The sequence below is a fragment of the Erpetoichthys calabaricus genome, chromosome 3, assembly GCF_900747795.2.
Source record: "Erpetoichthys calabaricus chromosome 3, fErpCal1.3, whole genome shotgun sequence".
NCBI classification, from domain to species: domain Eukaryota; kingdom Metazoa; phylum Chordata; class Cladistia; order Polypteriformes; family Polypteridae; genus Erpetoichthys; species Erpetoichthys calabaricus.
In genome coordinates, this window is record NC_041396.2 from 207,131,849 (window position 1) to 207,154,050 (window position 22,202).

The 22,202-nt window shown below is 40.5% G+C and overlaps 1 protein-coding gene across 1 annotated transcript in view; it reads right to left on the minus strand.

Moving 5' to 3' along the window:
• Positions 1–22,202, minus strand: part of lca5 (lebercilin LCA5) — a 109,080-nt gene that overhangs the window by 27,781 nt on the left and 59,097 nt on the right. The window contains exon 5 of the mRNA XM_051925575.1: positions 21,603–21,696. Within this exon, the coding sequence (XP_051781535.1) occupies positions 21,603–21,696 (94 nt within the window). The remainder of the gene's footprint in view (positions 1–21,602; positions 21,697–22,202) is intronic.

Below are 22,202 nucleotides of genomic sequence, written 5' to 3' on the forward strand. Positions count from 1 at the left end.
ATGTAATGCATTAACAGAAGCACATAATCTCAGATTCACAGTTAGAAGGGCTGGTAAAATAGAATATTTAATTGCAGAAATCAAATCAGTAAATATTACATTTATAGCTTTTGTTTTGTTTTGAAAATCAAACTAATGTTCATTACTATGACACATTCAAATTTGATGAAAGCACAAACAACACATATTTGGGCTGTACAGCTCCAAATGGGACAGGGTCTCCAGTTATGAATAATTAACTTCCCTCTCTTACACACATGAAATTAAAGATCTGAAATGTATATTTTTTGTAAATTAAAAATGGAAATTAATTTTTATTACATATCAAACTACAAAAGATAAACGATTAAAAGATGCTCACACACATGCACAAATACCTTATCTTATTAAATCTCCCCAATACAATATGGGGATTGTGTAGGGGATAGGGATAAAGGAATATCATCTTTAGTTTTATCAAAGAAAAGTTCAGTACTTAACAGTAGTGATAAGTGAACATTTGCCAGACTTCACTTCGCTGTGAATTCCCCAAAATTATGGAAATGTTTGTGATATTCGCCAAACCTGGTGAACTGCATTAAAGTGAATAGGGAAGGACTAATTGAACTAGATTAGACTGGATAAGATCAAAGAAGAAAGAATGCAGTCAGATACATGTAATCATATATTTCATCAAAACAAAGCAGAAATGCCGAAATCATAGTCAAAACTCAGAAAAAAAATGTCTTTTAAAGACAGCAAATTCAAAGTGCCATGTCATGATTGAAACCACTGGCTCGTTTTATTTTTTTGAAATGGCACCATAGGCTCTTTAAACTGTCTGTGTTGATGCTTTGAATTTTTTATTCAATCAAAATGATAGAAACGTCTTGTAAATAGTAATAAATCTTGTTATTATTATTATTTCATAGGGTCTCCTCTGTATTTGGGGGGAGTCAGGCTCACCGCGCCAAGTGTCTAATTACAATGCATGCATAGGGCACTCGATTCTCCATTTGGCTAAAAGCACATATAACTCATCCCACAGTGTCTGTAATGCAAATGATCAGCATTATATACCTGGGGGGCGGTCCCATCAATGTTGGCTGTTACAGCTCCGGAGGATGTTGCACTGGACTCACAAAGCATTATGGGGCTCTAGTATTAAAAAAGAAAAAAAAAATTCCCCTAAATCGGCTGAATTATCAGTAAATAATTCAACAAACAGCAGCGAACGAGAATGTAGCAAATTCACTGCGAACAATACAATCAAAATACGCTGATCAACACTGCTTAACAGTTTCAAAATAAAACCAGACAAAAAAAATTCTGCTACTTGATACATTTCAACTCTTGGGAGTGTAAGTCTAAGAAAAAAGTTCAAAACCCTTGCTGTACACTTTTAATTAGCAGGTAGTGTTTAATAGTGGTTAAGATTTTGGGCTTCAAAGCCTGAGGAAATGGGTTCAAATTCAACTACTGACACTATGTGCCCGTGAACAAGTTCCAAGTCACCTACTCCATTTGGAAATACAAAAGAAATGTAACCAATTGTATCTCTTGAATGTAAGTTGACTTGGGCAAAATTTTCAGCAAAGTAATGTTACAATAATAAATTGTATACAGAAGTTTAAAAAAAACAAAACAAAACAAAAACATGTGCAACAGATTAATGACACTTTTAAAGCATCTTCAATCAATAAACTTTCTATAGCAAACCACTATAGAAATCAAAGAATACATAAAGTGAAAACACTAATTTTGTTCCTTAGCTATAGGCTATATATGAGCTCCCTTATGTCTTTTTGGCTTTTTATTTATTTTTCCTGTAACTTGGCAAAAAACACACCTTGTGAAGCTAACATTTAACAATCCAAAAACTACATTATGTTAAATATCCAAATTGCTGATATTTTAATTTTATTTGAAATAGGCAGGGCGGCACGGTGGCGCTGCTGCCTCGCAGTTAGGAGACCCGGGTTCGCTTCCCGGGTCCTCCCTGCGTGGAGTTTGCATGTTCTCCCCATGTCTGCGTGGGTTTCCTCCGGGTGCTCCGGTTTCCTCCCACAGTCCAAAGACATGCAGGTTAGGTGGATTGGAGATTCTAAATTGGCCCTAGCGTGTGCTTGGTGTGTGGGTGTGTTGGTGTGTGTCCTGTGGTGGGTTGGCACCCTGCCCAGGATTGGTTCCTGCCTTGTGCCCTGTGTTGGCTGGGATTGGCTCCAGCAGACCCCCGTGACCCTGTGTTCGGATTCAGCGGGTCAGAAAATGGATGGATGGATGAAATAGGCAGTTATTTAAACTGTTTCAGCAACTTCTTAATATAGGCAGGCAATTTTGCAGGTATCTTTTGACCTCTGCTGCAAACAAAAGAAGCTCACACTGCAGTAGCAGGTTATAGCTATTCACTAATTGGAAGGCTGATAAGGAGAGAAATGCAAGTCAGCAGGGGTTTCAAGACTGAACAAATGTGAACAAGGCTTTTTTAACATAATAAAAGAATTACTTTTTATATTGTTTTATGCATAAGCTGAGACTGTATTTAAATTGATTATTTGTATATTCAAGCAAGCAGGTCTCTTGACATTTAATTGTAAATGGTAAAATTAATTGCCTTTTATTTGACCCTTATCTGTACAGAAAAAAATTCTTTCTTAAGCAGTGGCAGCAGAACTCAGCATAATGCTTGAAATTAACAGAAAAGTGGTGACTTATAAAAATAAAAAGCAAGCTGTATCGACACTACTTTAACACATATACCTGTCCACATTCAAGACTCATGATATTAGATAAACAACTTGAACCTAAGTTAAAATGGCACAGAAAAATATCTTTGAAACCTTGTAAAAATTTCTATGAACAAAGATTTAAAGACAATGTCAGAAAAATAGTGACAGGAGTATTCAGAGTTCCTTAATTCTCTAGGAATTGCACAAAATTACTTTAAGGATGCATGCTTTGCTCTTATATTGCATCAACAGAGAGAAAGACCACTGAACAAAAGAGTCTTTCCAGGTAGATTCTTGATTACTTAATATTTATTAGACACAAATATGGGTAGGGAAACTTTTCAACTCTGGCACAATACAAAACGTCTGAAATCAAGGTCAGAACCATGTGACTCAGGAGACAAGAAAATTTCAATGTTTGAATTAGGGTGTTATACCGTGTTAGCCATTATGAATGTAGTGAAAATTCAAGCAAAATGACACCTTTTATTGGCTAACTAAAAAGATTACAATATGCAAGCTTTCAAGGCAACTAATGTTTAAATTGGAATTGATGAAGACATCCAATTAGATATGTGTACCATTGACATTACACGGTGTGGATGTAATCAGACTCTACCTTTAAGGTACATAATAACATTGGTAAGACATAACCTTGGCAAGGTTTTTATTTCTCCTAATAATCTTTGATTATCTGTGTTTAGAAGAAGATGCAATTTTCTAAACATGGCGAGTCAGCACAGAAGGGGTATTGTATTATATTCCTTAGTATTTCTGTTGTGATATGCTCTATCTGCATTCAGTGAAGAATGTACATCAACTGTAGGAGTCTTGAGTGTGATGACTGTATTGTATTTTTAGCTGCTGGTTCTGTCAATAGCTGGAGTGCTTCAGAAACAGACAAAAAAACATTAGAACATCTGCACACTAGCCAATTCATAAAAGCATTTAATGGAGCAGTATTACTAATATAATCTCCCAGAAAGTGCAGTTTGTGCCACACAAAGACGTCATCTTCTTAGTTATCGTTCTTCCCACTGTATCAAGAGACCACAACAAAACTTTTCTGTCCTATGCTACTTTTCCTACACCTCCATAGCAATTAATAATCTCCAATTCATAGTGGGTCTTCTTCTTGCTCAATTATCATTTTCTGGTATTCTTGTTGTCATTTTTAATTCACAATACATATCACAAGCTCATTCTTCTTGGATTTTACAAATTTGACAAATGGATTCGTATCACCATATTCATACTCTAGCATTAGAACCTAAGCAAAAGTATAGATTACAGATTTGGTTTTATAGAGCTTGATCTTTATTTTTAAAGCAAAAGCTCCTGATTTAGAGATTTTTGAAAACAGCTGTCGCTTTACTAATCCTTGAGCAAATATCCTTTCATGCTCTGCTTTTGTTGGCTACAATTCTACCCTAATGTAAGGAACCTTAAAGGAACCTTATTGGACAGAGAACGGATGTTACAAAGTCCAATAGTTAACCTGTTCTTTATGGGCCTGGGCCGGTTGACCGGGGTAGATCAGTTAGTACACTGCGGTCAATAGTCTGACCCAAGTTCCTAAACAGGAGAGAGTTTAGAGACCAGAAATATGTAAAATGTTTGGTTTTCTCTATACTAATTTCAAGAAACACACATTTGGCAAAACTGATGAAGCTTGGTATTGTTTGTTGCATATGCAGATGTAATGACTCCAAAAAATCTTCTAAGTCCATGAACACCTTTACACTGTCTTTCTCATAAACTAGCAGAATGTAACTAAGAAAAAAACTGGAGAAACCACACACACACATTTATATCCACTGTGTCCTATTTATGTTATGAGACCTGTCTTCCTTGTCATACTTGCTATTATTGATTAACTCCACTAACAAATGTGATGGAGATTTATTAAGAATGATGCTCTACTCATACTGATGCTAGAATATACCAATCACTTAAATAATAATATACGGTACACAACAGGTTTTTACATTGGTCACTATCAAATGTTTTCCTGAAATAAATAACATTTACATACTGTTTAAAGGCATTTGTTTCTCAGTGTCACAATAATTCATACTACTGACACACACAAATGCTTAAAAAAACATAAACAGTCTGAATGTCCTTATTCTCATTTTTTGTTATTTGTTATTTATCCATACTCCCTTGCTTGTGATTGGTTTATATTTTGTGTTTAATGCTTTTTATTTATCCCTAATCTCTTACCTTCATTTCATTTGTGTATTATGTTTTTAGGGCTTACTCTTACACAATATGTTGATTAAAACTATAGACACCTGACATAATTACTAAAGGATAGTTGTCTTAGGTGATTGCAATGTCTTTCTGCTTGTGTTTCTACCACTAAAAATGCATCCTTATGATAAAAATATTCTATACCTTTCAGTTATATATTTATTGACTCTGATATATATATATATATATATATATATATATATATATATATATATAAAATCAGATCTGTATCTATCACTAGGGGGCTTTGCCCCCTGCTCACTTCACTCACCAACCCCTGTGTTTGGTTAATCAGATATACAATTTTACATTTTTTTTTCTTTGGAATTGTTTCAATTTCATTATTTGCACTTTTACTTTAAAGCTTCATTAAAAACAATATTTTTTGGAGAAACATTGTGACAATGCAACGTATAACTGCCTGTGAGTGAATATTGTTTCTGTTTCTCTAATAAATAATCCGTCTTTTTCTAATGTTTGTCCCTGTGATTTATTGATTGTCATAGCAAAAGCTATTCTCACGGTAAACTGTAAACATTTTTAATATGAATGGCATATCACAATCTCCTTTGGTGTGTAATGTTATTCGTGGAATATATACATTACCTTTCTTTTTGCCTGTTAAAATTTGCATCACTTCTCCGTGATTATCAATATACACCTGACCGAATTGTGTATTCTTTGAAATTTAACCTGTCATTCCTTTAACTGTTCCGGGACCACAGATTCTCATAGCGTATGGTCCATTATTGTGTAAATCCACGTTTTGTGCATTGAATGATGCGAATGTGAAAAGACTTTGTTGTCTACTCTTTGCCTTTTATTTCTGACCTCGATTTGTCCTGCTATTTTTTCAATTACACCTGGTTCTGATGATTAATCACCTTTTGTTTGCGGTAATGCGATCTTTTCTATCTTTTCTTTGACATTGTAGCGACTGACATGATAAAGGCCCTCCTTCAATCGGACCTAACAGTCACTTAAAACCAAAAAGCCCTCAACCTGGCTGGGATGCTACAATACTTTTTGAATTTTACTGCTTTCATATTCTGTACCTTTGTCTGCATGTGTATCGCACCATCGTTAGTTTCAGCCTTTCGAATTCCACTGCTTTCATAATCTCTTATCTGCCTTTTTTTCTCTCCAATGCATTTGGGTCTCTGTTCTTCGTATTGTCCTTATATGCTTTATATGTGCTGAGAGCACATTATCTGTGTGTACTACGTGCTTTTACACCACTGAGTGTTTTTTGATGGGTGTGCTCTTATATGATATCTTTTATAAGTAGGGCGTGTCTTGCCAGAATCTCATGTTTCACAAACCCCCTGCGAGACATCCCTGGGACAATCTTTTGGCACCAAGTCTTATGTTTATGGTCCCCACGAGCCGGTCCGTGGCAAGTCTCTTTTGTCTCACGGGTCTTTTAAATGTCTTCCGAGAATTTCCGAGAAGATCACGTATCGTAGCCTTGCTTTTGCTTTCCAGGATTTTTTTATTATAATATATATATACACACTAGCAAAATACCCGCGCTTCGCAGTGGATAAGTAGTGTGTTAAAGAGGTTATGTAAACATATATATACATAAACATATATACATATATATACATATCTACATATACACATATCTACATATACATATATATATATATATATATATATATATACATATACACATCCACAAATATATACATACATATATACACATATCAACATATATATATACAGCATACACATACATATACACACATACATACACACACACATACATATATACATACATACATACACACATACATACACACACACATATATATATATATATATACACACATACAGACACATATATATACATATACATATTTACATCTATATATATATATATTTCAGCATGTCTGTCTGTTGGTTGGTTGGTTGGTACGTTTACATCAGTGTTTTGATTGGCTGAACGAAGCACTGGGAAGCGAGTGACCAATCGGATTAAAAGAAAAGCTGAAGGAAGTCACTCGACTGAAGAAGACGAAAATGCAAAAAGAAATAAGATTTTGGATATTTCAAGTGCTCAAACTACACCTCAAGAATTGCCAAAAACGAAGAAACCAAAAAGAATTTTTACTGAAGAATAAAAACTGTGGAATAAACAGCGACGTGCAGTACAACAAGGTAGTCGTGCCCGTCAAGGACGGGCTGCAGGCGACTTTTATCAGTGTTGCAGGGTAAAAGTCATTAAGTTCAAAATTATTTGTACCATGATTAAATTTGGTAATAAAATGTTTTTGTTATTTGTGTTCAAATCTCGCAGCAGAGACAAAATGAACGCCAACGAGTTGCAGCTTACAGAAGCAACCGCACGGAAGAACAAACACAATTGGTTCACGAAATTGAGCATCTGCGATTGCAACAAAAACGTTCTACTGCCACTGAAATTGAAGTTGCTGAAAGACGTGAACATGAACGGCAACGACAACAAGAAAGTCGGTCAAACGCAACTCAAGTTGAAATTGTTGAGAGAAGAGAACAAGAACGTTTACGACAACGAGAGAATCATTTAAATGCAACTGAACGTGAATTTGTCAAAAGAAGAGAGCAAGAGCGACAAAGACTACGAGAAAATAGACTTCATGAAAACGAGGAAGATGCAAATTCAAGTCGTCAACAAGATCGCATTCCAACTCGAGAAAGTCGAGCAAATGCGTCTGAAATTCACGCTCAACTTCGAAGAAACACTGTATGTTGCCTTATCTCAAGCAACTTCAAGAAAGAAGATGAAGCTCTTAGTTTGAAAAGATTGCCACAAGGATCAAGATGGTCTTTACATCAATAATGTAGTGTACCCAGGGATATCCACTTAAATACTTGAATAAACATAGTTTATGTATTCGTTAAGTATGCATTGATTGTGTTAATGATTCATAATTTTATTTTGATAAAGATAAGTTGTTCATTTTATGGCATGTAACACTTTCATACATGACTTAAACTAGAAACAACTTTCATTATGTTTATTATTGCCTTGGAATGAAGATCCATACAGCTCAGGTGGTAGAGTGCACACTACCCTTGGTCGGTGGTTCGATCCCGGATGCCGGAACAAAGTTAGGACCTAACACCACCTACTGTCCGCCTGGGTTCGAATCCCGATTCGTCGTGTGGCACAAATAACAAAAAACATTTTATTACTAAATTTAATCATGGTACAAATAATTTTGCACTTAATGACTTTTACCCTGCAACACTGATAAAAGTCGCCTGCAGCCCGTCCTTGACGGGCACGACTACCTTTATCTACATATATATATACATATCTACATATATATATATATATATATATATATATATAGACATACATATATACATACATACACATACATACATACACATACATAGATATATATATACATCTAAATCCCCGCGAAGTACTGCTTTTAAATTTTTATTAAGAAGAAAAGAAAACCTTTTCAAATTGAGGGAAAATATACCAATAACAATTTGTTAAGGATCTGTTTTTTTGTTAAGCTGCCTTTACATAGTTTCTCCGCTGTTTTATAAACGAACGCCATATAAGGCCGTCCTTTCTCCTAGCTTAGCGGTTCTGTATTCTTTTATTGTTCGTTTATAAAGATTGTTATAGTTATTGTGTAGCTATTTGAGACTCACTGTTCTGTTCAGGTACCCATTTCCTTTATGTAGTCTGCGGATTCTCCGCTATTTTTTGTTCGTTTATTATGATTATAGTTATTTATTGATTCCCTTCTTTAGCTGACTGCCTGCTCATATAAGGTGCTCTGCTGTTTTTTTGTGAAGCAGCCTTAACACAGCTTTTCCGCTGTTTTATAAACGAACGCCATATAAGGTCTTCCTTTTTCCTTGCTTCGCCAAGGAAGGAGCCTTTTTATTTAATCCACGGGAATCCACGGGTTCTTCGCTTTTTTTTTTTTTATGATTGTTATAGTTCTGTTTGTATACCACGTTGTCAGTTCAGCACTCCGATTGTAATATGACCAAGCTGTGCAAGCTTACTGTTAAGAATGCAACGTATAGTTGTACAGGAGAAAAGCAATCTTGCCTCAAATCAATGGCAACCTTTTGTAGGTCTATGAACTTAATTTAATCTTTAGGTTTACACGGTGCTTTGTTTCCGAAGTACCTGCACTCATGAATATGTCTGTATGCGTCAGTCGCTCAAATCCCCTCGCTTCGCACCGGCGAAGTACTGCTTTTAAATTTTTATTAAGAAGAAAAGAAAACCTTTTTAAATTGAGGGAAAATATACCAATAACAATTTGTTAAGGATCTGTTTTTTTGTGAAGCTGCCTTCACACAGCCTCTCCGCTGTTTTATAAATGAACGCCATATAAGGTCTTCCTTTTTCGTTGCTTCGCCAACGGAAGCAGCCTTTTTATTTAATCCACGGGTTGTCCGCTGTTTTTTGTTCGTTTATTACGATTGTTATAGTTCTGTTTGTATACCACGTTGTCAGTTCAGCACTCTGGCTGTAATATGACCAAGCTGTGCAAGCACACTCTTGAGAATGCAACGTATAGTTGTACAGGAGAAAAGCAATCTTGCCTCAAATCAATGGCAACCTTTTGTAGGTCTATGAACTTAATTTTTAACTTTAGGTTTACACGGTGCTTTGTTTCCGACGTGCTGCGTTCAGTCAGTTCATGTGAGCCGCTGTCTTGTGTGATGTTGTGATGTCCACGGCTTTATTTAATGTTAGCTAAGACCCGGCACTTAAAAGTTTCTCGCTACAGCAATTTTTAATCCGTTACAAAGTCATCCCAAGTCTCGTTTATACCTCGTGTCTTCTCATTAAACTTGTATCTCGCGAATATGGTATTGCAAACGGCAGCGGGAGCGTTTCTCATTAAACTTGTATCTCGCGAATATGGTATTGCAAACGGCAGCGGTAGCGTTTCTATAAACTTAATTTAAACTTACGTTTTACACCGTGCTTTGTTTCCACAGTATCGAAGTGATCACTCGTGCTGCATTCAGTCAGTTCACGTGAGCCGCTCTCTTGTGCCTTCTCAATTGTGTAATGAATGTTTTCTTCAGCGCTGTTTGGGGCTCTTCCTTGTTTTCAGTTCACGTTATTACGTAGGAGGCGTGATGACGCGATACACAACTCCGCCTCCTCCATTACAGTATATGGACAAAAAAGAGGTTCCAGTTATGACCATTACGCATAGAATTTCGAAATGAAACCTGCCTAACTTTTGTAAGTAAGCTGTAAGGAATGAGCCTGCCAAATTTCAGCCTTCCACCTATACGGGAAGTTGGAGAATTAGTGATGAGTGAGTGAGGGCTTTGCCTTTTATTATATTAGTATAGATACACATATACACACACCCACACACACACACTATAGTCTAAATACATATACCAGAATGACTAAAAAGAAAGAAAATTAAAAAGAAAAAAAAGGGAAGAAAAATCTTCCGACTTGGTAGTTACTGTTACAGTGAGTCTTTTGTTTTTGTTAAAATTAAAATTTTGTTAAATTAATTTGTTAAAATTTTAATCAGTCTTTTCTGAATTTTTTTTGCCATTTTTGAATGTTTTGGCTGTTTTTAGTATTTTGATGTTTTGGAGATCTTTGGTTACCTTTTAATTGTAAGATTACTGTTAATGTTTCTTCATTTTTTAATACATTTTATTTAAATTCTACCTAAGTGGCTCTTCTTCTATTTAGAATGGGAGTTTCATGGCTGTTGCCCTCCCAATAGGGTCAGGTCATAACAAATACATTATACAGTGTCTTTTACATCTGTATATATCTTTCCTGTGAATTGTTTTATTTTAGAAGACTAGGGGGCTTTGCCCCCTGTTCACTTCGCTCGCCCACCCCCTTACCCCTACCCGGGGGCGGGCTACGCGCACAGTTACTTCGCATCTCTGCCTCTTGTGTTGTGAAGAGGGGGGCTGAACGCACGCTAAGGAGATGTGGTCACTCCTCCGAAATCCCCTCTTAAACGGTGATACAATGGGAAACAAATACATTTTTCTTTACCTCCTCTATGCTTGATTAGCTGGCTTGCTACTGCTGCTGCTTGTGCCGTGCTGCGTGATCTGCATGTCACGCGGCACTTTGAACATTTAAAAGCCTGTACAGCAGCTATCCTTTTGTCTCACTGTCTTGTCTCACGGGACGTTAAAGTGTCTCCGAGAAGATCAAGTCTCAACCCAAGATTTTTTTTTTTTAAATGATACTGTAGAGAGAAATCTGATTTATAATTAGTTCTGTTACTTATTTATGTGATTTATGATGAGTAAAAAGTATTGGCTGACACTGTACACTCCCTTAGTAATGACACAGTGTGATAATCTACTTAACCCTGCAGACTACCACCTAATACCTAGCCTTCATATTAATTTATAAGAATTATATACTAGATACTGTTTGTCTTTGTGCGTGTATGTATGTACACGCACACGTGCGCACACACATTTATATTCAGTGTTTTATTTATGCTGCGGTGGGTTGGCACCCTGCCCAGGATTGGTTCCTGCCTTGTGCCCTGTGTTGGCTGGGATTGGCTCAAGCGGACCCCCGTGACCCTGTGTTCGGATTCAGCAGGTTGGAAAATGGATGGATGGTTTTATTTATGTTATGTGACATGTTATGTGTTCCTTGTCATACTTGCTATTATGATTCTATAGTGTCCGTTACAATGTAAATGTATGTATTTATCATCTTCAGTCAGTATTTTTGTACTTGAACTTTACTATTATACAGATGCATCTTCTTTTCATTTTTCATGTTACTTTGTAACTTAGTTTTTTATAACTACTATTATTTTTTTGTCTTATACAATGTTTGTGTTTTATAATGATTCTAGATATCAGTAAGCCTATTTTACTTCTACTTTCTAAGTAATCAGTTTGACTGTAATTAGAACCTCTTTATTTTTTTCCCTTTTCTTTCCACTTTTCTTTTATCCATATGAGCACAGTTGATTTGATATTCACAGGTTTTGCTGCAATAAATACAGTATAATGCAGTACTTTTAACAAAGTGTAAATATAACTATTTTTTTTTTATCAATGGCATCTTCAGAAACTGCCATCAGCTGAAATGTATATTTAGAACTAGTGTACACTTGAGGATATAATTGCTAATCATGTGTTTATTTATTATAGTAGAAGTGATAATGTGGCAGCTGTGGGAAGCAAGGAAGCAGTGTGCAGCCTGATTACATTCACGAAATTTTCACAAAATGTGTAGACTCACAGAAGTATGTGAGTTTAGCTGATCTCACACAGCTCACAATAGTTTTTCGTCAGGTACAATTTTCTTAACAACATAAAATGACAAAATAAATTGATTAAAAGAACTTCTTGCACTACAGAAAAAGCGGACCAAATTCATTCAGTGTCTAACTTGCATGAGAGAGGTGTGTCTGAACAAATATGATGCTGTGATGTTTAAGATTTTAATATGATAAAATGTTTGTAGGTTTATTGGGTCATTACTGTCACATGTAATTGTGAATTTCCCCTTGGGGATTAATAAAGTATCTATCTATCTATCTATCTATCTATCTATCTATCTATCTATCTATCTATCTATCTATCTATCTATCTATCTATCTATCTATCTATCATGTACATACTGCATGTTCTGATGACTGACAGTTTTTGATTATAAATTACTTTTATTAAGGTTATATATTATTGTCTATACTGCTTTTGCCACAAATAGGATATTGCAATCTCCCAACATCTAGAAATACATTGTTGCCAGTTGTCTTAAGCAAGAATTCAAGTACTGGACTGTTCTCCTTCAGGACAGGCACAGATTAAAATAGGAGTGTAAACATGCAGAACTGTTTTAACAAGATCATTGTGGCAGGTGGCAGGGTGTGGTCATCAGCCACCTGCCTATTTAAGTAGCTGCCTCCCCTCATTAAGACTGGAGTCGGGTGAGGAGAAGGACGAGGTCTGGGAGGAGGCAAATGTCCATCTCGTGCCAGCGAGAAACCCGATTGGGCCGGAGGGAAAGGCCCATAGGAAGCAGTCGGCGAGTGACACTGATCGACAGGTAAGCTCACCGTCGACTGACTTTCTCTCCTTGGCAGCGGTTCTGTGGAGGTTGCAGATATGCCTCCTGCTCACTGGATCGCCACCACCAGAGTTATGTGCCCTCCGAGTGGAGACGCTAAAGCCAGAGGGGAAGGCAATCGCGTCAGGACCGGCGCTGCCGGCGCAGATGGAACGGCGCGACGCTGGATCTTCCGACCGGAGAGGTACAGCGGGGATGGTGAGTAGAACCGGCCCCGTATGGATGCAGGCGGGACAGGATCTGTCCTTCTGTTGTAGGCAGAGCTGAACCGTCACAGTGTCCCAAAGAAAGAGGAGGAATCGGAGAAGGAAAGCCGACTCCTCCATTACGAAGGGACGTGTTGCTGGGCGCACACATCCCGCTGCAGGCTGAGGGGACAGGAGCATGTGCGGTCCCGTTGGCGGTCCTATGGCGGGGGACACAGAGGTCTCGGAAGGGGAGGCCGAGGACACAAGCACCGGTCGGAGGGGGGAACATTGGCCCATATACGGTGGAAGGGCGCCGAGTGGTGGCGTCAGGGCAACGTCTCTGCCCCCTGTTTTCTTTTTACTTTACAGGACCGGGCCCTAGACCGAAGTGTGTCAGCCTACCGCCGAGGAAGACCTGCCCTCGCGGGACGGGCCGCTGGCCCCTAGGGGTCTCAGCTTGTGGGGGAGTACTGTGGCAGGGTGTGGTCATCAGCCACCTGCCTATTTAAGGAGCCGCCTCCCCTCATTAAGACTGGAGTCGAGTGATGAGAAGGACGAGGTCTGGGAGGAGGCAAAAGAGTGGCCCATGAAAAGAGAGAGAGAGAGAGAGAGAGAGAAGGCTGTGTGAGAAGCCTGGACTTTGGGGAGTCTTGGAGTTTGTTTGTGTGGCACGGAACTTTGTTGTATATAGTGTAAATAAACGTGTGGTGGTGCAACGTACCATGTCTGCCTGTCTGTGTCCGGGGCTCGTTCACAGCATCAATGTGCAGTGTAAATGAGGCATAAATAATTACTATTCACTATGTTCTTTTTTGATTATCCTTGCTTAACAGTGGCTACCTCTGCATATATTGTTGGATAAGGCGTTGGTTTTCATTTATGTTTTTGTGGAAAGGCGGATACCTAGATAATTTAAACTGTTTTTTTTTCTTTTACTTTATTTTATTTGTAATTACATTTGTTTAAACTCTGCTAGCAATTGTAAACATATTTTTATTTAAGATTAACAGTTAATAAATATACAATTTTCTAGAAAGATATTAAAATGGTAAAGCGAACATTTTAATTATAGCAATTATCAAAAGACACCTTTGGAGATACACTTTTGTATTCTAAACACTAGGATAACCTCACTCTCACTGCTGTTTCACAGCTCCAGGAGGCCCAGTAACTATCTAAATGCAAGCTACATTGTTTCTTCTTGTCTACACAGGTGTTTTTCAGGGTACTCAAGAGTTTTCCTCTCAAATGTCAAAGACATAAAGGAAAAGTATAAATTGATCTGTGATGGTTAGAGTTTCTGGTTCCCAACAACCCTGAAAAGTAGCAAGTGCATTCAGGGGTCGACGGACCAACTTATACAAGTTAAGCAGATTTGATGCACATGACATACGTATGTAAATGCACAAGTTTCCACGCAGCTCATTTTATTACAAAAAGCTATATACAAAAAAGCTACAAAAATCTTACAAAAGCTATACACAGACAAATGTCATCGCTGAGTAAAAGTATTCTCCCTTTAACATTATCTGAAGTATCCCCAAATGTAACCTATTCTTACAGTACACTGGGATGACTTTTTGATACATTTTTGCAAAAACTATCCAATAATTTGCTAAGTTATTGTTGTAAACAGTTAACTGGATGACTTATAGCAATTTAAACAATCACACTAAATCTCTTTACTTTTAAAGTTCCTTGTGTTGACGTTCACTTTAAGAAGGTAATTTTATAAGAATAATAATAATAATAAACTCGAGTACAAGGTAAGAAACATTTTTAAGTCATAGTAAGACATTATCAAATGTTTGAAGAGCATCTTTATTTAAAATACATTTTTATTCACTATTACATTTAAAACACTTTTTTATTTAGTGTTAGATACTTTTCTCTTCCACAGCCTTAAAAAAGTTAATTCAACAGGCATTCTATTGTCATGGAAGTGGATGACCATGTATATTAAAGAATGGAGAATAAAATGTGACAAACCAATACAACAAACATTGTGGTGTTTGGTAATGTGAACAGAATGTTTAAAAACTAACTAATCTCTTGATAGTGATTTCTTTTAGTAAATTACATACCTGAAAGGCATGCTTTTAAATTACTACTTATGGCTTGTTGTTTTGCTTTTATAGGACATTTCAACCCCTCCTTTAACCGTCACCTTATCGTGGTGGAGGGGTTTGCGTGTCCCAATGATCCTAGGAGCTCTGTTGTCCGGGGCTTTATGCCCCTGGTAGGGCCACCCAAGGCAAACTGGTCCTAGGTGAGGGATGAGACAAAGAGCGGTTAACCAAACCTCCTACGAAGAAAAACAATTTTGGACGGCGTTTTCCCTTGCCTGGACGCGGGTCACCGGGGCCCCACTCTGGAGCCAGGCCTGGAGGTGGGGCTCGATGGCGAGCGCCTGGTGGCCGGGCCTGCACCCATGGGGCTCGGCCGGGCACAGCCCGAAGAGGCAACGTGGGTCCCCCTTCCCATGGGCTCACCACCTATGGGAGGGGCCAAGGAGGTCGGGTGCAGTGTGAGTTGGGTGGTGGCCGAAGGCGGGGACCTTGGCGGTCCGATCCTCGGCTACAGAAACTGGCTCTTGGGACGTGGAATGTCACCTCTCTGAAGGGGAAGGAGCCTGAGCTAGTGCGCGAAGTTGAGAGGTTCCGGCTAGATATAGTCGGACTCACCTCGACGCACAGCTTGGACTCTGGAACCAATCTCCTTGAGAGGGGCTGGACTCTCTACCACTCTGGAGTTGCCCCCGGTGAGAGGCGCCGAGCAGGTGTGGGTATACTTATTGCCCCCCAACTTGGAGCCTGTACATTGGGGTTTACCCCGGTGGACGAGAGGGTAGCCTCCCTTCGCCTTCGGGTGGGGGGACGGGTCCTAACTGTTGTTTGTGCGTATGCACCGAACAGCAGTTCGGAGTACCCACCCTTTTTGGAGTCCCTGGAGGGGGTGCTAGAGGGCATACCTTCTGGGGACTCCCTCGTTCTGCTGGGAGACTTCAATGCTCACGTGGGCAATGACAGTGAGACCTGGAAGGGCGTGATTGGGAGGAATGGCCCCCCTGATCTGAACCCGAGCGGTGTTTTGTTATTGGACTTCTGTGCTCGTCACGGATTGTCCATAACGAACACCATGTTCAAGCATAGGGGTGTTCATATGTGCACTTGGCACCAGGACACCCTAGGCCTCAGTTCGATGATCGACTTTGTGGTCGTGTCGTCGGACTTGCGGCCACATGTCTTGGACACTCGGGTGAAGAGAGGGGCGGAGCTGTCAACTGATCACCACCTGGTGGTGAGTTGGCTTCGATGGTGGGGGAGGATGCCGGTCAGGCGTGGTAGGCCCAAATGTGTTGTGAGGGTCTGCTGGGAACGTCTGGCAGAGCCCCCTGTCAGAAGTAGCTTCAACTCCCACCTCCGGCAGAACTTCGACCACATCCCGAGGGAGGTGGGGGACATTGAGTCCGAATGGGCCATGTTCCGTGCCTCTATTGTTGAGGCAGCTGACCGGAGCTGTGGCCGTAAGGTGGTCGGTGCCTGTCGTGGCGGCAATCCCCGAACCCGCTGGTGGACACCGGCGGTGAAGGATGCCGTCAAGCTGAAGAAGGAGTCCTACAGGACCCTTTTGTCCTGTGGGACCCCGGAGGCAGCTGATAGGTACCGGCAGGCCAAGCGGAATGCGGCTTTGGTGGTTGCTGAGGCAAAAACTCGGGCGTGGGAGGAGTTTGGGGAGGCCATGGAGAATGACTTTCGGACGGCTTCGAGGAGATTCTGGTCCACCATCCGGCGTCTCAGGAAGGGGAAGCAGTGCAGTGTCAACACTGTATATGGTGGGGATGGTGCGCTGCTGACCTCGACTCGGGACGTTGTGGGTCGGTGGGGGGAATACTTCGAAGACCTCCTCAATCCCATTAACATGCCTTCCAATGAGGAAGCAGAGCCTGGGGACTCAGAGGTGGGCTCCCCCATCTCTGGGACTGAGGTCACCGAGGTGGTCAAAAAACTCCTTGGTGGCAGGGCCCCGGGGGTGGATGAGATACGCCCGGAGTTCCTCAAGGCTCTGGATGTTGTAGGACTGTCTTGGCTGACACGCCTCTGCAACATCGCATGGACATCAGGGACAGTGCCTCTGGATTGGCAGACCGGGGTGGTGGTCCCCCTCTTTAAGAAGGGGGATCGAAGGGTGTGTTCCAACTACAGAGGGATCACACTCCTCAGCCTCCCTGGAAAAGTCTATTCAGGGGTCCTGGAGAGGAGGGTCCGTCGGATAGTCGAGCCTCGGATTCAGGAGGAACAGTGTGGTTTTCGTCCTGGTCGCGGAACAGTGGACCAGCTCTATACCCTTAGCAGGGTCCTGGAGGGTGCATGGGAGTTTGCCCAACCAGTCTACATGTGTTTTGTGGACTTAGAAAAGGCATTCGACCGTGTCCCTCGGGGAATCCTGTGGGGGGTACTCCGAGAGTATGGGGTACCGGCCCCCCTGATAAGGGCTGTTCAGTCCCTGTACGATCGGTGCCAGAGCTTGGTCCGCATTGCCGGCAGTAAGTCGAACCCGTTTCCAGTGAGAGTTGGACTCCGCCAGGGCTGCCCTTTGTCACCGATTCTGTTCATAACTTTTATGGACAGAATTTCTAGGCGCAGCCAGGGTGTTGAGGGGGTCCGGTTTGGTGGGCTCAGGATTGGGTCACTGCTTTTTGCAGATGATGTTGTCCTGTTTGCTTCATCAGGCCGTGATCTTCAGCTCTCTCTGGATCGGTTTGCAGCCGAGTGTGAAGCGGCTGGGATGAGAATCAGCACCTCCAAATCCGAGACCATGGTCCTCAGCCGGAAAAGGGTGGAGTGCCCTCTCAGGGTTGGTAGCGAGATTCTGCCCCAAGTGGAGGAGTTCAAGTATCTCGGGGTCTTGTTCACGAGTGAGGGAAGAATGGAGCGTGAGATCGACAGGCGGATCGGTGCGGCATCCGCAGTAATGCGGGCATTGCATCGGTCTGTCGTGGTGAAAAAGGAGCTGAGCCGCAAGGCGAAGCTCTCAATTTACCAGTCGATCTATGTTCCTACCCTCACCTATGGTCATGAGCTATGGGTAGTGACCGAAAGAACGAGATCGCGAATACAAGCGGCTGAAATGAGTTTCCTCCGCAGGGTGTCTGGGCTTTCCCTTAAAGATAGGGTGAGAAGCTCAGTCATCCGGGAGGGGCTCAGAGTAGAGCCGCTGCTCCTCCGCATCGAGAGGAGTCAGATGAGGTGGCTCGGGCATCTGATCAGGATGCCTCCTGGACGCCTCCCTGGTGAGGTGTTCCGGGCACGTCCAACCGGGAGGAGGCCCCGGGGAAGACCCAGGACACGCTGGAGGAAAAATGTCTCTCGACTGGCCTGGGAACGCCTTGGGATTCTCCCGGAAGAGCTAGAAGAAGTGGCCGGGGAGAGGGAAGTCTGGGCATCTCTGCTCAAGCTGCTGCCCCCGCGACCCGACCTCGGATAAGCGGGAGACAATGGATGGATGGATGGAGGACATTTCAAGTTAAAAAAAGAACTGTTGGCTATTCATTAAAGCAATGTGCAAGTTTCGATTTGCATACATGCATTGCAATGTCTACAATCCCAGTCACATACTGGTACAGTTGCAGATCATATTAGTTATAGCATGTAACAGCTGGCAAAAGAAGTAAACAAACTGACTCAACTAATCTTACCTAGTCATAGATAGTCCTGTACTGTGCCTTGTTTAGAAATATAACTCATGTAATGAATACTATTAGCTTTTTAAAATGGATTAAACTACTTTTTTTCTTGGTACTAAAGACAAAGCTGAACCGTAACAAAGAGCCGAGGAACTGGAGTAAAGATGTTCAAATTCACACTGTCCCAGCAACTACAATATGTAACCAAAAAAAACTGCCATAGTTCTATTTTTGCTGTTTTTCCAGACAACTTCTCATTTCAACTGGCTGTTATGTTTTGTCTCAACATTTCTGCAATCCCAAATAGATTCAAGATGACTATAAACCCTGAAATACAGGGTGAGCCAAAATGAAGTACCACATTTCTCAAGGTCATTGTGTGAGGTACAGGTAGCTGAGTGGGTTGGGGTGGGGGTCCCTTTGATAGGCAAACCCTTGTAGTTTTCAGTCAGCAACATACCTTGGTCTGGTGCACACTGTGCTTTCGCTGAAGAATCGTTCATCAAAAATAACAAATCCATCATCACTACACAACACCCCTTCCGAACAAACTTCAGCATTCCTCTTAAAAGTGACATCCCAAATCGGAAAACAATTCTTTAGTGGGTGGCTAAATTTAGACTGATGGGTACAACATTGAACAGAAAATCTCCAGGCCGTCCTCGGACTCTATGAACGCTGTATGGTGTGATAAATGGCCGGCAGTGTATCCTGGCCAAAACTCCCACGCCACTAAGTGGAGTCCTCCTTGCAACATGGAGGTGCCCCGAATTCCGGCAGGGCATCATGGACATTGGAGTTTTCCTTCACAGCCCTGCTGGATACCGTGGGGGCCGCCAGGGGACGCTGCAGGGAGGCACAAGGATTTATATTTTCATTATAGCCAGGAAGTACTACCTCGTCACGAGGACAGAAGAAATGAATTACTTCCGGGACTGAAGAAAAAGAAGAGTTTTTGATCTGACCCGGAAGTGCTAGGAAGTCAAGTGGACTGAGGGACAGAGGCACTTCCAGGTCAAGGACTTTAAAAGGACTATGGGAAACCCCAGCAGACTGAGCCGGAGTTGGAAGGAAGTGCGACAGAGCTGCTGTGTGGAGGATTGTTTATTGATTAGTGTTTGTGATTATTGATTTATTGAGTATTGTGGAGTGGAGGGTGCTTTGTGCACAGTATTATTACAATAAATTCATCTTTGGACTTTTACCTGGTGTCTCATCGTGTTGTCTGAGGGTTCAAGGGGTTGACAGCGCCCCCTATCTGTCACAATGGGCATCAACTTTACAGTCTCCTAGATGTTCAGCGCACAAACATGCTTCTGCTTTAATCATTTCCAACACGTCTTTGAGGAGGATTTTGCATGAGGACCGTAATTTCCATCAATACAAATACTGTACAATACAAATTAAATGATGGTAGTGCAGTAACTCAGTGAGAGAGACTGGGGGAGCTGTACAGAGTTGTACGTGAGCATTCTGAAAACCGTTCATCGAGATGCCATTGTTATGTGCAGCAATGAGGCACATTTACGTTTGAATGGTTGCGTAAATAAGGAAAACATTCGCTATTAGGCTGAAACCAACCCTCGTGAACTTCATTAGAGACCCCTGCACCGTAAGCATGTTACATTTTGGCATGCCGTTGCAAAATTTGGCATTGTACGTACTTTCTTTTTTGAGGAGGGGGTCACAACGGTTACAGTCACTTCAGAACATTACATTGAAATGTTAGATAACTTTTTGCAGCCCCATCTGGAAGAAATGGACGTGGTGGGTGCCTGGTTTCAACAGGATGATGTGCAATAGCTCATACGGTGTGGAGATCCATGTAAGGTTTGTGGGAGATGTTTTCGGGGAAGCTCATCTCCTTGCATGGAGATGCTGGGTGGCCTTCACGTTTGCCTGATCTCACTCCATGCAATTTCTTTTTGTGGGGCTCTCTCAAGTTGAAGATATACGTAACTCACCTACCTCAAAACCTTGAAGCCCCCAAGAATGCTATTCACCACGAAATCTCTGCTATTCCCCTTGAAATGGCTGAATAAGTCATGAAAGCGTTCAGAAATCGTATCAAAGAGTGTATCGCTAATGATGGCCACCACCTTGAAGACATCATTTTTAAAACATAGTGAAAAAAATCTATATTGTATACCTTTTCTTGTGTCATAATAAAATTTATTTTACCTTGTAGCATTTTTGTAGAATAAATGTTTGAAATGTGGTACTTCTTTTTGGTTCACCCTGTATTAATCCTTAATATGGATTTAGACTTGCACAATTATATTCCACAAACTAACAATTTATAGCAAGCAAAATATAATTTCACATTCATACTTATTTTATCTACTTTCTTTCATACAGAGTTAAATCCAACTAAATTTATTCCAGAGACAAAAAGAACATGGGAGGAAGCAGCCCTGGGGAAGACAGTCTACAAATGGGATACTCATAAACAAGGCCACTCAACAGTTTTAGAGTCACACCTCAATCTAACACCATGTTTCGAGCTGTGGCAAAAAACTGGTGTTCCTAATGCAAAGCAACCTAAACAAAGGGAATCATGTAAGCTATACACACACATTTCGGCTATGAAGCAACCCAAGATCCAAACACTTTGAGCAGCAAAGTGAAATATCTTTGTCTTTGTAATGTAGTCTTGTATTTAAAAAAAAAAAAAAAAAAAAAAAAGTAAACATTACCTTTCTTTCTTGGTGTAGTTTCATCTTTCTTGGGAGATAGCTTCAGCATACGATTAGCATAAATATTCCTTGTATCAAGCTCACGTTCCTTTTCCTAAATAATTAAAAAACAGAATTTTAGGATACTTGTAGAGGAAAAAACCTTGCTGTATCTTCCCTGATTTTTTTAATAATTCCAGTATAAAGTAAGCAGATTTCTACAAAAAAAAATATTTTCAGAATTTATAGGGAAAAGTTTGATTAGACTTTTTAGGGCAAAATTTGGAATTGTATAAAAACTGTAAACATGCCGTTAGTTTAAACAGCAGGGCTTGTACAGATGTTGATATATACTCTTTAAATCCAGTTTTAAAAAAAAAACCTCAGATATTCCACAACAAGTAAGCCCTGATCATTTCTACTGGCAGAGCACTTAACGTGGTCATTATAATCTTTTGTATTTTATTTGTTTTCATTACTATTTGTATTGCCCTATGTACCGTATGCTCTCCAAAAAGAAAACCTGAGAAAAGTAATGAATTATATATGTTCTGAAAAGCACTGATAAACATGATAATGATAAACATTTATCATCCCTTTAGAACATAATTACAATTATTT